The sequence below is a fragment of the Dreissena polymorpha genome, chromosome 6 (genome assembly GCF_020536995.1).
Source record: "Dreissena polymorpha isolate Duluth1 chromosome 6, UMN_Dpol_1.0, whole genome shotgun sequence".
Lineage (NCBI taxonomy): Eukaryota > Metazoa > Mollusca > Bivalvia > Myida > Dreissenidae > Dreissena > Dreissena polymorpha.
Window position 1 is genome coordinate 669,803 of NC_068360.1, and position 19,268 is coordinate 689,070.

The 19,268-nt window shown below is 35.0% G+C and overlaps 1 protein-coding gene across 7 annotated transcripts in view; it reads left to right on the forward strand.

The window, feature by feature from the left end:
- LOC127834549 (chitin synthase chs-2-like) overlaps positions 1-19,268 on the forward strand; it is a 50,918-nt gene that overhangs the window by 19,362 nt on the left and 12,288 nt on the right. For 4 of the 7 annotated variants that reach the window (XM_052360530.1, XM_052360533.1, XM_052360532.1 and 1 more), the window contains exons 3-16: positions 682-935; positions 1,834-1,964; positions 3,087-3,228; positions 3,716-3,936; positions 4,405-4,718; positions 6,974-7,085; positions 9,938-10,104; positions 10,438-10,534; positions 11,161-11,327; positions 11,909-11,988; positions 12,271-12,370; positions 14,964-15,108; positions 15,700-15,910; positions 18,384-18,584. In XM_052360530.1, the coding sequence (XP_052216490.1) occupies positions 682-935; positions 1,834-1,964; positions 3,087-3,228; positions 3,716-3,936; positions 4,405-4,718; positions 6,974-7,085; positions 9,938-10,104; positions 10,438-10,534; positions 11,161-11,327; positions 11,909-11,988; positions 12,271-12,370; positions 14,964-15,108; positions 15,700-15,910; positions 18,384-18,584 (2,342 nt within the window). Of the gene's footprint in view, positions 1-681; positions 936-1,603; positions 1,716-1,833; positions 1,965-2,333; positions 2,516-3,086; positions 3,229-3,715; positions 3,937-4,404; positions 4,719-6,973; positions 7,086-9,937; positions 10,105-10,437; positions 10,535-11,160; positions 11,328-11,908; positions 11,989-12,270; positions 12,371-14,963; positions 15,109-15,699; positions 15,911-18,383; positions 18,585-19,268 lie in introns of those variants that run through there. The other 3 variants (XM_052360535.1, XM_052360534.1, XM_052360536.1) reach the window with 3 other exon arrangements.

The window sequence follows — 19,268 nt, forward strand, 5'->3', positions numbered from 1 at the left end:
GATCTAATTCCATGCAACAAATATCTTAGTTATAGTGTGTGTGTATTTCTAAGGTTATGAGGTCCTTTCCGAGCCAGAGGCTACATTATGTGTGGGCCCGGAGTGGGCCCCATCGCTGCTACCTAATACACTTCCAAGACTCACGAAATATGGGGCGTGTTTTGAATTATAACTGCAATTTCCAGCTATTTCGTTGTTACTGAAACGTTTTTAAATTTTGGTGTTGTGGGGAAAAGCCGGAGGACCCGGAGGAAACCTCAACTGTTCGGTATGGTGACCACAACCCAAACTCACATGCTGTCTGGAACGGGAATCGAACCCGAATCGCCTATATAAAACGCAAATGTACAAACCACTGCGCTAACCGGAAAGATAAGTAAAAGATTCGGATACTGCATTTATACAGGAGTAATTATAAGATAAAATTATAATTGTATGTGATCTCATGTCTGGTGCGAAGTATGGTAAGCACTCTGTGGGGATTCAAACCAGCGACCACTTGGTTTCGAAACCAATGCGTTAAGGGCGAGTCATGTGAAAATGTCATAACCGATGGTAGACAGTGGCACTGCAAATGTGTTATTCAAAATTCCAAAGTATGACTAACGCTCATTAGATTAATTATAGTTTCCCCATTATTGATTCCAATAAAAGATTTATATTTTATAATTTTCCTATCAGAGAATCCAACATATGGGACGTCTTCAGGGAGACATCACAGGATAACGTGACGTCAAGTGACCTTGACTTCTGGAAGATGACTTTCAAGGTAACCAAGGTCGTTTTCGCCGGCGTCCTGTTCGTCTTAGTGCTCGGAACCGCCGTCATCTCTAAGGGGACGCTGTTCCTTGTCGTCTCCAACATTTTCCCGCCAATAGCTCTTCAGAACTCGAGCCTGAAAACGGTAAACGGGCACTTCCGATACCAAACCACAGGTAGGTTGGGTGTCGAATTGTTATCTGACATGGTAACGATGGTGTTAACAGGTTTAAATAATATAACTATACAGCTTAGTTGGTGGATCGTTGCAGTACAAATCCAAAAAGCGCGGATAATTTCCACAGCATTGTCATATTAAACCTGTAAAGATAGTTCAATCGAACATAATTCTGCGGTCATTCTCCTCTTCTTCTGACTGCAGTGGGTCATTAGTTAGTTACTGGCTAAGTGACTGCACTATGTATTGGTACACCAGATTACCCAGGAAAAGTGTGTCAATGTTTACTCTTGTTAAGATGTGTTCTTGGTTAGAAAGCTCTCATCAATGGTATCTTAAATGAACATACGTTAAGACTTTTTATGGAATACTATGTTAATACTCGTAATAAGTAAATATCTGTACTAAATTTTATGCTTGTGTTTGTTATACTGTAATCCCCAATAATGCCTTTCGTGAACGTATTTTCAGGAAATACAATAAGCCAAGATGTTAAGATTTTCATCCATTCTTCCCCGTCCTTTATATTTCAGACAATGCTAATTGGTAAAACATAAAGATCTGTCATACAAATACAACTACCGTCGTTTGTATTGCAGACATTGCATATTGCTAAAACATTAAGATCTGTCATAAAAAATACATCCACCGTCGTTTGTATTTCAGACACTGTGAATATCTTGAACGAACCAAACTTTCATTGGTATACATGTCTCACCGATTGTATTTCAAACACGGTGATAAGCTAATAGTTATCATACGAAGACAACCCCCTTAGGTAAGTATTGTCAAAAAAATACAGCTACACTAAAATACACGACCTGTGTTTATATTTCAGATATTGCGATTAGTTAAGATTTGTTATGTGAATACAACCGCCTTCGTTTGTATTTCAGAAACTTCGATCTGGTACATCTGGTCCCTGGTTTTGATTCTCCTGGCTCCCTATGTCTTCACTATTATCTCATGCCTATGGCGAATCACCTTCAAGAAAAAACGTCCGATAGAAATCAAGCCTTTGTTTTTGGTAAACGTTGATCTATAAAATCTATAGTATTCTAGCGTACATCATTACCGATCAAGATAACGTATTTTGGTCAACCTATGTCCGTCGTCATATGTCTTGCGTTATCAACAATAAGAGTGGTAACATGTCACAATTCAGTTATGAAACATTCTTGACTAAACATGCTCAGAATAATTAACTCGACCATATATAAACAACCTGCTTATTTGAGTGGGGAAAAACCTTGAGAAAACTGCCACATCTTCGAAAAAATGTTGAAGACATTAAGAACAAATCTTTAAACCTTGAAGAAAATCTAAAATACTCAGTTTTTATAATACTGCTCGGAATGTTAATCTTAACAAATACATTAGCCTTGTTTCATTTTAGATGTTGTTTGGTAAAAATATGGTCACCGGGTGAAATCGAAGAAAATATATTTAACCACTACAGAAGCCACATTTATAATTCTACCTGGATAAATCTATGACATAATTTCACCTTAACCGCGTCAAGGCCAAGTTTGAATTCAAGTCCATGGGATGTAAACGAAGTCACATGGCAACGATATTGTAAGCTAGAGTTGTGTTTTAATTTTGATGAAACAATATCAATATCTATGTCGTGACAATATTTAAGCCGATAGTTTATTGTGGTTTGATGGGTTAAAAACGAAGAAACAATGCACTATCTTAGAACATTCTTATACACATTTTAGATGCCTCATCTTTGATCTGCTTAAATAAATAAAGACTAGGTCACTATTAGACAAAATGGTGTACCTTTCATGTTATTGCTTTATGGCCATCATGACTATTTTGTGTTTTTTTAATTGAAATTGTTTTAGGCGTTTAAGGGCGATAGACACTCTTTTTAAAGAATTTCGCCAATCGCTGTCAAATATTTGCTTTGGGTTATTTTGTCGTAAGGGGATTGCGTCTTTAGAACTTGTCTCCGTCGGATATACCATTGCTCATACATTTTTAACGGGATGTAGTTTTCAATTGCGTCATTATGTGCAAGATTAAGCCATACAAATTATTTCTTAACCATGTTGACTTTTAATATACGGCTTTACATGGACTTATTATTTGTATCAGCTGATATTATAATTCTTTTTTTTTTGAATGCATCTTCCTTTAGATGCTCGTGACGGAGACTGTGCACTCAGTCGGCCTTAGTCTCTTCCTGTTTGGCCTGCTGCCAAATCTAGACCCGGTTTCCGGTTCCGCTTTTTGCTTGAGCACAGCTCTTATTCCCGCCATACTTAATCTCGTATATCCAGGTAAAGTTTTTGTTTGTGTCAATCATACTTCAGAATTCATTAACATTGTTGCAAGGGATAAACAATCACTTTTTCTCATATATTATATATTTGTAGTAAAATTTAGGGCACTTGGACGATAATATTTCGAGCACAAAAGAACACATTGTTAGTTGTGTATATTCCTTATATATACAAATATTTTTTGCTAAAATAAGTTTAAGTAAGGGACTATCTGAACAACATTTTTGTGAAGCTATACAAGTTCAACAAATCTCTAATTTTTATAAGTCGTTTCGAGTCAATGTTTGTTTTTTGCGTTTATGCAGAATGGTAGTGTTTTTAATACGTTTTCATCATTATATCATTTGTTGTACTACCGTAAATATTATCATATCATAGTACGTCTGTTGCTAATTCCTCGGGCTAGGAAGATAGATTAGGTTATGTTTACCCCCCGCCCCAATCACTGAAAACAAATCCACATTTCAAACCTTGCCCATTTCAGAAAGTTCACAAAGCGAATCAGACAACTCGAAATGGAAACTCGTGCGCCGCGTGGTTTCATTGGTTGCCATGGTCACCAGCGTTTTATCCATAGCGTTCTGGGCAGTGTACGTTCATAGGATGGAGGAGGCGTGGGAGAAGCATAACCCCGGCCTACTCATATTGTTCATACTCGCTCCAATTTTTGTGTCCATCACATGGTGGGCGAATTTTGTACCAAAGGTGAGTTAAGCGTTGGTGCGAATGAAATGTGTGAAATAATGGTCGTTTGGTGTCTAAGCAATACCAATTGTATTCTCAATATATTTAACGAATAAGTATCGTTGACAATTAGATTATTGTTGTATGTGTAATCAAACCAAGCGCTTTTATATGCGACGTCAAAGTTTTAGACGCGGGTTTGGTTTGCAGATACATGTATTTACGGGACATGTGTAAGGTTCAGCTCGCAATCAAACTGGTTAAAACCGCCATTTTTTTCATTGAACATGCCAAGGCGGTTATCCCAGCTATTATCTTTTATGTTTTAATGGGTATTCTGTTATTGAGGCTGTGGATAAGAACAAGAAATGCTCTCCTTCTAGACTTTCTTGATTTTTATTATTTTCTACACTATTTAAAACAAACAGTCCAAACGCAAGGACTTAACCGTCACGAAGGATGCATACGGCAATCACACATGTCTTCCAGGGAGACGATGAGTCCATCGGCTTAAAAAACATAAAGCGCAAACTCCACAAATGCAATACCAAGGTCTATTTGATCGTGTACACGTGGAAAATCGTCGTCACGATTGCCGTGGTTACTATCATCTACAGCATCGAATGTGTCAACGGAAAAAGCTGCATCGAAACTCTCTATGGCGCCAGACTCAACGCGACGCTGGTGTCGGGGACGTTTGGAAAGACGTTGTTTGTCGAGAACGACGTGTATGGCGAGTGTCCGACGTACCTACCGCTGCAGGTCGCCGCCGTGAATATAGTGTCTAGCTATGCGTGCTACAGGCAGGTGGCCGTTATATTATTTAGAATCTGATTACTGTGTTCGTTATTCATTATGCCCATACGAAAACATTTATAAGCTTCACACTTGCACTGTCGCGCATCTGATCACACGTTTAAAACTGCGCAAGTTGTAAAAATCATGGACAGTTGTACATTAAATCATGACAATTCTATTGAGAATTTTAGTATAGTAGTCCATTAACATGATCATGAATATTTGTAATGGACAGAGCCTTCATGAGCCGTCCATTCATGTTAACAGACATATTGAACAATACCATTGGATAGTGGTTGGCATCAGCGCTAAATATTCATTGAATAATCAAATAAAAAGCGTAACTGATTAATCAAATTATAAATGACGAAATATTTGTAGTTTAAGTATCAGTATAAATAGTTATTGCTATAATATTTTAGCATTTCAATAAGTGCGTAATATTTTTAATACACATTCAAACGAGATTTGTTGAAAAAAACAACTACACCTGTTGTGTTTTGTTAAAACACGCAAATTATATATTCGTGAGTTTAGAACGACACAACTCTGCATAATTTGGACGACAGAATAAGGTTTGGTTTGTCCAGGAGTTGAACAATAATACGATCAGATATCATCATAAGCACGCATTTATCGTTGTTTGAAACAACACCATGCACATGATTATACTTTTGCAATAGTCATACAAATATTAGAGTTAATTTCCAATTGAAATTTGAATTCAATGAACCACAGACATATTGTATCTCGGTAGAGCGTTATTGTTAAATGATAAACAATACACTGAATTGTATTTACCGAAATAATTCTGAACTCTATCAACTACTAGTAATCGATATACTTCAAATTGATATAAACGTAAAGAGATGGATAAAATAGCCTAGTGCGTTAAGGCATACAAACTTGTTTGTTTCCACTAACTCCACCGACCCTACATTGTGGTGTCCACACTTAACTTTTATTTACTCCAGGCTGAATTTAAAATATTGTTTTAGCTTTTTTTAATCACGTGTGTAAAACAAATAAGTGTAGAGTCACTCACAACATTGTTGTCCTCGCGATGCACATAAAAATATCACTGTTATTGTAAACAAACGGCTTTTGCAACAGTTTCATAATTAATTGTAATAATATTGTATGATGACAATTAAATTCGGCATTACGTTTTCTAGTTATACATCTGCATTGACGTCATCAATATTCTCAAACAATGGAGTTCATTAATTTATTTTGAAAACAATTGAGAAACACCCCTGGTTTACGGGCGTTTTATTCTAATAAAAGGCCATCCACATTTTTAAGAACACAGGCTTGTTGATTGTAAAATGTTTTAGCAACTCACTGCCATCCACCAAAAGACATAACTATGTTTGTTTTAGTCACCCCATAGATATATGCAGCAAAAAAAAGAATGCTATCAAAATTTGACATATTGGAAAATTCTTTAATTTATGCAATGCGTATTGAGATTGTTAAAGGTTTACCAAAAACTATACCATACTTTTATAGAATTCCAAAAAAACATAGGTGTTTCAATGAGCACGTTCAAAAAAGCTTTAAGAATATTTACAACATAATCTCTAGAGATGAAAAATCATACACGCTTACTCGTATTTATTGCGGAACCAAAACGGTCAATCAAAATGATGACCAGGTTATGTTACGTTGAGGTGCAAACACATACGTCACATCACTGAATTAGTTTCTTATACGGTTACCTTTACTAATAAAATGTTTCTTTTTCACTTTTCAATCATTTTAAAAATCTAACTCACTTCAAGCCAAAACATATAAAATACATCGAAAGACAAACTATAATCCCTAATGCGCTCAAAGCCTCCATGATTTCCAGGACGAAAAGAGAAATAACAGAGTTAAAATAGAATTGCTGTAACCGACTTATTGTGATTAGCAATGTTAAAGCATTTAAGTAGCGAACAATGCCGTATGAAAGGCGAATGTAGTACGTTGTATTCCCGAGTAAGGTCATATTGTGCGACTTGTATTTTATTCAGGATACATTCAACACAATCATTGTGTATTTTTCCGTAGTCCATTTTTCTCGATATGTTACTGACGTAGCTATGTATTTTGTGATGACTTTGCTGCATTCGGGAGTGATGGATTTTCTTTTCATGCATTTTTGAAAGGAGAAATACCTATACAATTATAAAAGAGTTGAAGATATTGAAATTAAGGAAAAGCAAGATAAGTTGATCGAAAGTTGGCCGTTTTATAATAGTTTTTTTAAATGCAGGTGCTGTGTCGCAGCCAACAAGATCCTCACTCAGATCCCGAGTTTCTCGCTGCCTCTCGTTCTGGCCACGCCCATCTTGATTACAATCATGGCCGCCGGGTTCTCGCGAAACGTGAGTTAGCCTGATGTTTTTTTAGTTATTTGAAACTCCGTGAAAACTATTTTGCGGCAATGTTCACGAGATGCAAATAAAAATGACCTAGCATATATACTGCCATAAATAGTGGCCTCAAATCTTCTGCCGTCGTGCGAATATGTGGCTCAAGACCATTTATCAGTACAATCTTATGTGTACCTAGGGATAAGTTTAGTTCCAAAAGAGTTTTCATAAATTACATTGTAACATCTCTTACAACGGTATCCGTATAATAGGATATGATGGAAACTAACATTATGACTGGCTTGATCTCGCGAGATGTCAACTCGCCTAATAATCAGATGTTGTGATACATGACATATCCCGGATTGTGTTATAATTTGAAAGAGTCCACGTATACGTAGGTACAATGAACGATGACCCGTTTTATGCACTGATCAAAGATAATTGCTAGTATCATATAAGAGCGTGGTAACTATGCGATCGACATGAAGATCCCATATTTCACATACAGCCAACAGTGCAATCAAATGAGCTTATAATTTGCGTATTGCGGTTATGAGTGATAACACCTATCAATAATACAGCTATGCTCAAGAGTTGATAATAAAGCAAAAACATTCACGCAGTAGTGATGGGGCAGTTATATTGTGCTAACAGGACGAAGGATTAATAATAAAGGATTAATAATACAATGTCAATAGTAGCAATAATTTAGTACATTTGCACCTTAATTGTTAGAGAAGCGATGAAACCGTTACATGGTGCAAAGGTTAGCGCAAACGAAGAATTTGCTTGGAAACAGTTAGAACAATATAATTATATCACATCGTTATAGTAAAATGTACCTTAAGGAATTAAATTCACAACATGATTTAGAAGATATTATTTTCCATAAACATCTTTCAACAGCTGACAAATGTGCCTCTTATGCGCGCTTAACAGAACTCATTAAACATAATTATGTTGTCCATTTTCGATTTAAAAGCTGCATTTGATACGATAAGTAGGTCATTATTTTCGTATTATTTAGGCAAGTACCCTATAAGCGGGAAGTTCTTTAATATTGTAAAACAAATATATACAATAACCCTAAAAAATGGATCATGTGTAATGGCGAAATATCAAACTATTTGTCATGTTCAGTTTGAGTGAGGCAAGGAAAAAATATTACCATATTACTATTTTAATTTGTGTTTTATGATCTGTATTGACATTTAGAAAATATCAGACATTTCGATGGATTAAACTTCTATACTCAGTCAAATGACAACGTTCAACCGTTTACTTTGTTGTACGCTGACGACACTTGTATCGTAGAAGAGTCAGCAAACGCTCTTTACAATCGTTAAAAAGTGTGCCATAATATTTTGACATATGAAACTTACTGTTAACACGGAACAGACCAAAATTGCTATTTTTAGAAATGGGAGATCAGTTATACATGAATTTTACTGTAAAGATCATTCCCTTGAAATTGTTTTTAATGATATATACCTCGGTATTTTATTCAATAGTGCCTTTTTCCCGAAAGACAAAGAATCTGGCCGAACATGCAACAGAAGCTATGTATAAATGCTGAAATCTTGCTTTAAAAATAGGTACGAACATTGATCTATTGAACATTAAACCTATTCATTTGTAAGCGAACATTGATCTATTGAACATTAAACCAATTCATTTGTAAGCGAACATTGATCTATTGAACATTAAACCTATTCATTTGTAAGCGAACATTGATCTATTGAAAATTAAACCAATTCATTTGTAAGCGAACATTGATCTATTGAACATTAAACCTATTCATTTGTAAAGTTGTGAATGTTGGTGATTGGACGTTATTATGTATTACAAAAAGTTAAGTAGAAGATTTCGACAATCATATTAAGGATGATGTCCAGTGCGGCATCACGTATTACATACGGAGAAACTGGAGTGAAGTCCCTCCTTATTGAAATTGAAACTAGAAGTATTGCTCTTTGGTCTTCATTAGTCCATCCACTGTATTTTAAATTATCATATTATCAAATTTTATTTATAAGTATACATGCAACAGAAAATACTAAGTTTGACTTGACAGAGTGTATACAAATTAGTTTTGTTTAGTGCGAAATGATGCATATTTGGCGATCTCATGAATTTTCTTATTTCACCTGGCTCATTCAAAGTATGAAACAGATATATGTATTAATGATTGATACTTAAATATAAATAATTATAGTAAATGTAATAATTAAAGACTGTTTCAAGATACACTTGGGTTCGAATCTTACTTTGTTTAAACTCCATATAAATTTCGACAACACATTATACAAGAAATAGCAGGTTACCTGTCGAAACTAAAAGTTTGCATGCAATAGAATCGAACCAAAGAATGTGCTTTTAATGAAACTTCACTAATAATATTTGCCATTAATTATATTTTGCCTTGGATGTTATGCCCTTACGAATATAAAAACACGTTTGATCGATAGCACACAATTGCACGAGACCAAATAAAATATAATTAAAATCGCTGATTTCCATCGATTATCATAATAACAGTACATTCATGAAACTAGGTATGTACGTTAAGAAAGTATGGAAACAACTGTTATGTATAATATGGTTTTCGTAATTGTTTCTTTATACATTTAAATATCGTCTGCTTTCCCCTATTGTTCGTATGTATCGCCTAACTTGTAAATATGCTCTCAATTTAAATGAAAAAAAAACGTTTGCTTTATTATTTGTTTCCTCGTCATTAATGTGTCTACCGATGCTTTTTAATGTAAGTGTTTGCTTATATTATCATGTTAGGCATGAACAGTGCTTAAAATAAATTTACTTGAAACTATAAGTAAGTAATTTAAAATTTACTATACTAGGAGCTATCCATGACCACAGGTTGTTACCTGCCTTTTCCAAAATGGACGGATGGACTCGCCTACGATTGGTCAATGATCATGGCGAGCATAATGGGATATATGACAATTATATTGGTGACTTCTTACATTTGGCGGCAGACGAAGGAGCGCATGAAACATAAAGATCGGTAATTATACGGCTTTGCATTGGTTTTAATTTTGATTAACACTACCGTGATGTACTTGATCATCAAAAAAATAGTACAACTTGAATATATTTTAAAACATGTATACTGTCAATTGGGTTCTATGGGCCGATATTATTCAGGTTGATATGAATCTCGTTGCGTATCCTAAACTGTAGAATCTCTGTAGCTTTGTATCGATGTGAACAGCAGTTGCAATGCCCAAATATTTTTAAGAACACAATATAATTCCCGTTTAATTATGAAAAATGTGTTAACAATTGGTCAGCGTCGATATTTAGTGAATATAAGGACAATTTTATTCTTTTGGTAAAGAATATTCGTTCAGCCGATGTACTGCGGTGTTCTATTGGACCAGTCGATGCTCCTTAATAGACGGAAAGAGTGGGACACTAAGGCGATCGACGTCAAGGTATTCAAATCAGAAACGTATAAGATCATTTTCATATACTCAATTATCTATGTGTAAGATTGGTTATGTATCAGAGTTCGGTACAAGGAGAACTTACACTGCCTTGCTGTATGAGCTAGCGGTAGAGTGCCTGCCTGATTTTGAACCGAAAGGTCTCGGGTTCAATCCTTATTATGATTAAGGATTTTTATAACGGAGTTATATGTGCGCCCAACGTAAACACCCACAGAAATCCAACTTATGGTTGTGGTTTTTCCGACGTCCCACATAGGTGATGGCAGTAGTAAAAATTCGTCGAAGAATTTTAAAATTGTGTGGGTAGGTGTGTGTAGTAAAATTCGGTATAGGGATAACCTATACTGCCTTGCTATTTGAGCTTGCTTTTATAGCGTCGCGGTAGAGTGGGGTTACACTATTATTGTTTTAATTTCAGATATGTCGACATAGGAAATTTATAGGTAATGTTCAATAGCAAGAAACGGAATGAAAAAAATCAATTGGGTCAACACGTAGTAAAAAATCATGATATACATATAGTAGACTTTCTTTCGACGTTTTTTTTTATTTAAATCTTTATTAGGTAAACAATTGCATCATTTACAAGTGTTGTTTAATTCATTTCACAGATCAACCAGTTGGACATGTCTTTATTAGAAACCCCGGAGAACGGGTTCCTAGGGAAAGACTCTCAGAGCCCTCTGCGAAAAGATGACACACCCTTTATTTACCTATGCGCAACCATGTGGCACGAGACCGAGAACGAGATGACCCAGATCTTGAAGTCTATCTATCGGTTATACGTTTCGTGTTTATTTTATTTTTGTTAAGTTCAATCAATGGGGTCAGGTCGATATTTTGACGTGATCAGTTATTCAAAAATATGTCACCGATTTGACCAATTGGTAGCGGATCGACATTTTTTGTGGACGGTTAATATTCAAGCGACTGAGCATTCGGGGCCAGTTTGATTCGGACTGCGGGTCCTGTATAGCCAACCCATTCCATCCCCCTTGTAAAAGCTACTGTTATTTTCTATTAACAACTTGCAAAATCATAAAAATGTATTATCTCGCAAAACTGCTTGTCCATGCATTCCATTGTGGCAAAAAAACTAGGTAGGTCGCAGCTACATAATTTCTTTGTTACAGACAATTCAATAAATCACTTCGTCGTCTTATCTCATATTCCGTTTTTACACCATGTAGTTCATAATACGCTGTTTTTGAAAGAAACAACGATGTAGAAATTGTCTTTAATGGGTATATAAGAAATTGATCTAGCAATATGATCAAACTTTTTTACCATGCATTGCATTTTTATTTAATTAAAGGCCTTGACAATTTAATACGTTGTTGTTGTTGTTTTTTTTGGAAGCCTGGATGCTGACCAAGGCGAGCGGAGGAATGTTCAGCTTTATTTCAATATTTGGGATCCGGATTATTACGAATTTGAGGGTAGGATTTTCTCATTATTAATTAATGAACTCGTTATCGGGGCGAGTCTTAGTTTGTAAACATTCTATTAGATAAACTACATAAAAATGTCGGCTATGTTGTATGTTTCTCTTAAGACACCAAGTAATTGCTTGAAACAGAAACACAGATGTCCGGATATACCTACTATTCGGGTTGACTTCTTGTCCATATGTCAATTAGTATGATAAGAACAACCAAGTCATTGTGTTTAAGGGAATTCAGGTGAATGTTACAGTTTATAATCTATTCACGCGTTTTCAGCTCACATTTTCTTTGATGACGCGTTTAATTACGAAGACGGAGAGTCAAGAGTCAATGATTACGTGAAACAACTGATGAAGACAATTGATGACGCAATCAGGTGAGTTTAACCTAAATTTGTCAAATGATTAGTACACGGTATATAATAAGAGTGTTTCGCTCACGTTGACGACCCAAATCATAAGCTTATTTGCTCTATGCATGAGTGTACCTGCCTGCTTGCGTGAGTCTTACAAAGAATGAAGGAAAACATAATTATAATAATACAAGTATTGATATCAACGAGTCTTGTATTATATTCTAAAGACAAACCACATTAAAAAAAGTATTTAATATTTTTAGCCTAAAATAAAATACTTCATTTAATTTATTTCCATTTCTTGTAAGTCATATCATGTATTGACAATTACGTTAACTCCTCTTCTCACCCCACCCTTCCTTCACCATTTTTTAACGAATGTACCACCAAATGCAATGTATAAGTCGTAAATTGACGTATTTGTCTATAATTTCAATGGGTCAATATTTCTCATAGTGCACATTAATTCCGATATAAATGTTTCATTAAAAAAATTATTCATGTGCTGAGTTGCACGTCTTAATTTAGTTTCGGCACCTGGTATGTTGCAACACGCACGCTTTTCATGCGACAGACACAATTTCGCGCTATTATCAAAACACGAGTTTTAAATTGCGTGCATGTGTAGTGATTGGTAAATCCGGTAGATGCGTACGGAGGGCCTTAAAGCAGCAACAATGATCACGTTGCTATAGAAAAACGGTGTTAATCAGTTTTATAAACGGACATGATGAAATACATATACTGGAACTAAATTGCGACCGCCTAAATTTGGTAAAAGGCAATTGTTTTCATTACTTACTCGTCCAAAGCATTCAATGGCTCAGCATTTGCTATAACTTTTCAAAAGGAACAATTGTTTACAGATAAAAGGTTTGATGATAATGTCCGACATTGTCTTTAATGTACTGTATTAATTACCGTTTTATATTACGATACATACATCATGCTATCTCTTAACAGTGGATTATATATAACCCCCTGGAGATTGGAAACGCAAACATATAACATCCTGACTTTGAAATAAAGTTAGAAAAAAATACGTTTTTAAATAATTTAATTTAAAAAAAGGTTTAAATTGTAATTGCTTTTTGTTACTTGTAAGTCGCGTATTCACCTCATGAAATTAGTGTTATTAACTGCACGTTTATTCAAACTACACGTACCTGTTCGTAAATAAACAATATACTACGGGAGATTACATCATGTGTGTCCTCACATAGCTAACTATGAGTTTATTTGCTCACCATCGAAATATATGGTATTTTAAAATTTGATTAACACACAGTATTCTTTCGAACATTAAAATCACACTTTTAGAGCCGCGTCAATGGGTCTTGTGGCGCTTCGGCTAGCGTAGCTCAAGCCCAGTCTGCATACTTGCGCAGTCTGCTTGCTGCATATGTTATAGGAACCATTTTCGCATGACGCGAGACTTTAAAAAGCTTAGTGCTTATTATAAATGGGGCATCTAAGCACAATACTTTTGAATAGAAATTCGAAGTCAAACTGTGTTATTTATGAAAAACTGGCAAATTTCAGTAGCCTCAAGGACGATTCCCATACCGACTGACCGAGTATGGCAAACAATTGTGGTTATTTATTAAATGATTTCCGTCCTATCATCTCACTTAACTATTTCAGTTAACATGTTTCCTCATCTTTAAAGTGTTATGCTGTGTTATCAACGTTTATCGATAGTCCATTATGTCTTCCCCGGACGAAGTTGGTCATCGATGTGAAAAGCTGGTGTTAATAGTAATATAAGTATTATTTAAACACGTATCAAACACAATAAAGTCTTTAATGATCAAAACAAACCTTTTTGTTGTTTCTGTTGAGTTTAAGCGAATATGGATAAATAATTTCCGATTTTCACGATTTGTCACAATAAACAGCGTGTTTCTTATCATTATGGAACAATAATGAAATAAATTGATATGCATATGACAATAAAACATTTTTCTTTACAATTATATTTGTTTTTGCTTTACATAGATAAACAATGGTTCTATTGATCACTTAGTAGAAGGGTATTGAGTTTTTCCGTTTTTGCCCTTTGATCTGATAAGGAATCGGTTGTTATTAAGGTTGCTAATTAATAGCATCAACTGTTGTGCATTGTGTATTTTGCACTGTGTGTAATTCAGAGTTCATAGCGTCTTCAAGAATGCATCTATTGACTGACCTGCCTTTGTGATCGTTTAGGAGAGCTGTGTTACACGATTTGAACATAACACGCAGTGGACTATTTTCATAAGTCAAAACTGCTATGTAAAGTATACTCTTCCTCGCCGCGCACTCTGTCTCGGCTCGGATGCGGAATGAGTGTGGTACAGTGATTATAGTACCCTTCACACCGATTTTAAAACACAAATATTAACCTTCTTGCAAACAGCTAAAACAAAAGCACAATCAATAACACAAATATACATTCCGGATGACCACAGAAAAGCACCACCACTCAAAAGTCAAAAGTCATGTTGACTTAGATGCCGACCATTGTTACTACACAAACTACCATTACCATAAGCACCTATTTTCAATAACCGTAGTTGCCTATTACACTATATACATGCCAACTTTAACAAGATATGCACGTCTCGTGTTTCAGTTCCGTCAACATGAAGATCCCGCCGCCCTACATTATCGACACGCCCTACGGGGGTCGGTTGGTTTGGCGACTGCCGTGGGGTAACCAGCTGGTTGCGCATCTGAAGGACAAGCAAAAAATACGTCACCGGAAGAGGTGGAGTCAGGTAGAGTACACCGCAGTCATTCTTTGCGGAACGAGTCAAGTCAGGTAGTTTAAACTGCTGTTATTTTTCTGTGAACCTCTAGGACAAACAAGAAAATTGGAAACCAGATTGATGACACTGTTGTTACTCTTTTAAAAACTGATGAACTGTTAGCAGGTAGGTTTAAACGGATGAACTGTAGTCATGTAGGTTTTAATCTGAAGACTCTTCTGCACAATCAGTGGAAGGCAAACACAAGATCTGTTGGCGGAATAGTAAGATCCAGGTTAGTAAAACTACAGTTATTCTTATGCGCATATTAAGGGTAAGCAGATGCTATGTAACACAAAATGTGTGGCCATGAAGGCTAAGCCGTAGTAATTATTTTAATTAGTTAGCGTACGTCATCTACGGACATTTGCTTAATATACATTTCGTAACATATCATTCCGGAGAGTAACCAGAAGACGGGGATATTATCTACAACTCTTCTATGTTTTCACTTGACGTTTTGGAAACTAGCGTATATCTAAGCCATTTCGAATATCCCCTTCTGATCTTTTCGTCTTTAAGATATGAACACAGCGTTTATGTTCCATTTCAATACTTCAGGTGATGTACATGTACTACTTCCTCTCCCACAAGCTGCTGTCGATGGGCGGCGGACAGGAGCGAATCCGAACAGTGGCCGAAAACACGTTCATTCTCGCACTCGACGGCGACGTTGACTTCCAGCCTTCAGCGCTGCAGCTGCTAATAGACCGGATGCGGCGGAACCCTAACGTCGGCGCTGCATGCGGCCGTATACATCCAATTGGTTCCGGTAAGTATATGTGGTACTGCTAATTGCAGGCAAGTGTTTTTTTGTATTTGTATTGCATATGAATGTTAGCGTTTCTTCCGTCGAGTGGATGCGAAGTTTGCTGATCGTTTTCATATCATCTGGCAACTGTCTGCGTAACTTCGGGTGAGTTATACTGTTTCTTAAGGTGATATGTTGGGTAAAACGATTTGTGTCTAACTTACGGTGAGGGTTTGTTTACATTTTTTTTCAGCTTTGGCGTCAATTCTGATCCTTTAAGTTCGATCGAATATTTTCTGATTTATATTATATTTCAATCGATAATTAAACGGGGCATTGATTTTAGGCACAATTTTTGTGCTAAGGGCCGTGTTGTATGTCACAAGTATAGCCATACGCCAGAATCAGTACAATAACCTTTAAAACCATTGAACGAATGAAATTTAAATTGATTGTAGATACAGATGAATGCAATGTTTATAAGACAAGGTTGCTTCAAAACATTGATCATATCTATGGATCTATTCTGAAAACATTATATTCGATCATTTTAACATGCATTTCATCTTTATTTTATCTACACGGCTAATGTTTTCAGTGATCGATGGTATTATCATTTTATCTAAGTGACACAATGGAGTCTGACTTATTATTATTGAAAAGACAATAACAGAGGTAATATAATGTGTTACTTCTCAGTAAATGGGTGTTGTTGTTTCGGGCGTGCCTGCATAACAATAGTTATTTGCAGAACGTTGCGCTAAGGCGCATAGAGTACACATACAAATTACGAATTTAATACACGTACATGAAACGCTTGTTGATCTTTAACTATCATTAACTGAGCAGAGCGCTTGTAATGTAAAATATTGAAACTTGGTTAGCATCTTTATTATATATCGGTGATTTAAAAAAGGTAATTGGTGTGCAGGTATTCAACTCTTCTGGCTTTTAAAAAAATTACCACACAGATGATTCATGTCTATAAATAGGTATACCAAGCTTAACGCATCATTTTTGTTAAATACTATTCAAGTCCGATTTTCGAAATTAATTGTTTATATAGTATATGCAGAAAAGTAACTTAATACAATAAGTAATGGTAAAATAAGAATATTCTCATAAACAACTGGCTTCTTTTATTGCCAAACGTATGTCTAGTCACGTTTCACTAAAATTAATATAAAGACTTGATTTATGGTTAAAATCATTCGATAGTATATCAAAACTCTCAAAAATGACACATAGTAAGTCTTATTATTTTAATATACACGTAGTTGTGCATACTTTTGCTGTGAAATATAGAGTTGCTAGTACTTTTTATCTTCAACCAATAATATCAAGTCCGAATTTGAAAACTGTTCCAATACGCGGAAAAACACGACCACCCGCACGCGAGTAGTTGTCTGTACATACTTTATAAAAAATATGGTCAACGCTCTAGATGTAAGTGTTTAACCATTGAACATAAATCTACTTGACAGCAAATTAATAGAAAAATACATCGACCGATTTTACCAATTGTTCCGATACGTGGACCTATATGACCACCTGTTGCCCGGCAGTTTTTCGTACGTGGCTGTAGGAAGAGCGCGTGAACTGTCCAAACGTAAAATCCGTTGCATACTTTACATGATACTTTATAAAAAGATCTATCTTACCAATTATCTCAATCGCTTTAAAACGGAACACCTTGGTCCCATATTTATTTTATTATTATTTAAGTTCAATACACTTGTCCCAATAATACTTTCATTTCAACCTGTTTCAACCATTACCTGGCTGTACAAAAATCTTGTGAACATTCTAAAAAATCACATCTTTAGCTATTCAAAATAGTAAATGGCCATAACCATTAACTAAATGATATACCGACCGATATCTAAAAGGTTTCTTTTTATTAGAAAAACTGGGTCGCTAGGGGATATTGTCGTTGTTGTCTAATATAGCTTTATTTGAAACTTGAGGAAGATTGTAAAATTCTAGAAGCAATATGTATGGCTTAATCTGTCTTTTAATGAATATTTATTGTAAATCAAACGTGTTTATTTCGGTTTTGTTCCACTTTAATACTAGGTCATATGGGGTCAACACTGAATTTAAATTTAAATTTAAAAAACAACAACTGTGAACGATCTGGTCCATCTTTGCATTATTTGTCAATAAGGTGACTTATGCTCACATAGGCCCTCTTGTTGTTAATATTTCAATTTGTCGGTGTATCGCTTTTGTAAAACATAAACATGTCAGTACAATGTTCGTGGAAGTAATGGTATATATTGAAGAAAAATCCATCTAAAGATTCTTATATTAAAGATGTGTTCAAATAAAATATATATAAAGAACATATTTGGTTGTTAAACTTGAAAATAACACTGTTTATGTTGACCCCCGATTTTTAAAAACTTTGAAATCATTTTTCGTATTGCATTATTGCACATCTTTCTCATGTTTATGTATTTACATGGTTTGCTCATCGGTGGTCGCGTTACAGGGCCTATGGTTTGGTACCAGAAGTTCGAATATGCGGTGAGTCATTGGCTTCAAAAGGCGACCGAGCACGTTCTCGGCTGCGTATTGTGCAGCCCAGGATGTTTCAGCCTCTTCCGGGGCTCCGCCATCATGGACGACAACGTCATGAAGCGCTACACGACGCCACCTTCCGAGGGACGGCATTATGTGCAGTATGACCAAGGTATGATTAACCGCATATACCGTTCTGAGAGCGTTTGTTATTATTTCATCTATACTTTTCTATGAAATAAACGTGTACATGTATATATTCTTTGATTTAAGGAATGTATATATATATATATATATATATAATATATATATATATATATATATATATATATATATATATATATATATATATATATAGATAGATAGATAGATAGATAGATATATAGATATATATATATATATATATATATATATATATATATATATATATATATATATATATATATATATATATATATATATATATATATATATATATATAGATATATATATAGATATATATATAGATATAGATATATATATATTTATTGTGATATATATATGTATGTATGCATATATGAAATAATAACATAACGCTCATAGAACGGAGCGATAAGAATGTTTAATGACACATTATGGCGCACGTGTCGACTTGTTTGAAATATTTTGTATAGACATTTTTGCTATACTGCATTAATTGTAAACCTGAAACCTGCGATTGCCGTATTCAAACATAATTATCCTCAAAAGCCTATCACTATACGTGAATACTGTCAGATGACTAATGTGAGTTATACTGAAAAATGATTTGTGAAGATTTGTGAAGTTTTATCACATGAACTTTGTACGGTATTTAACAATATGTTCGGCAAAATCA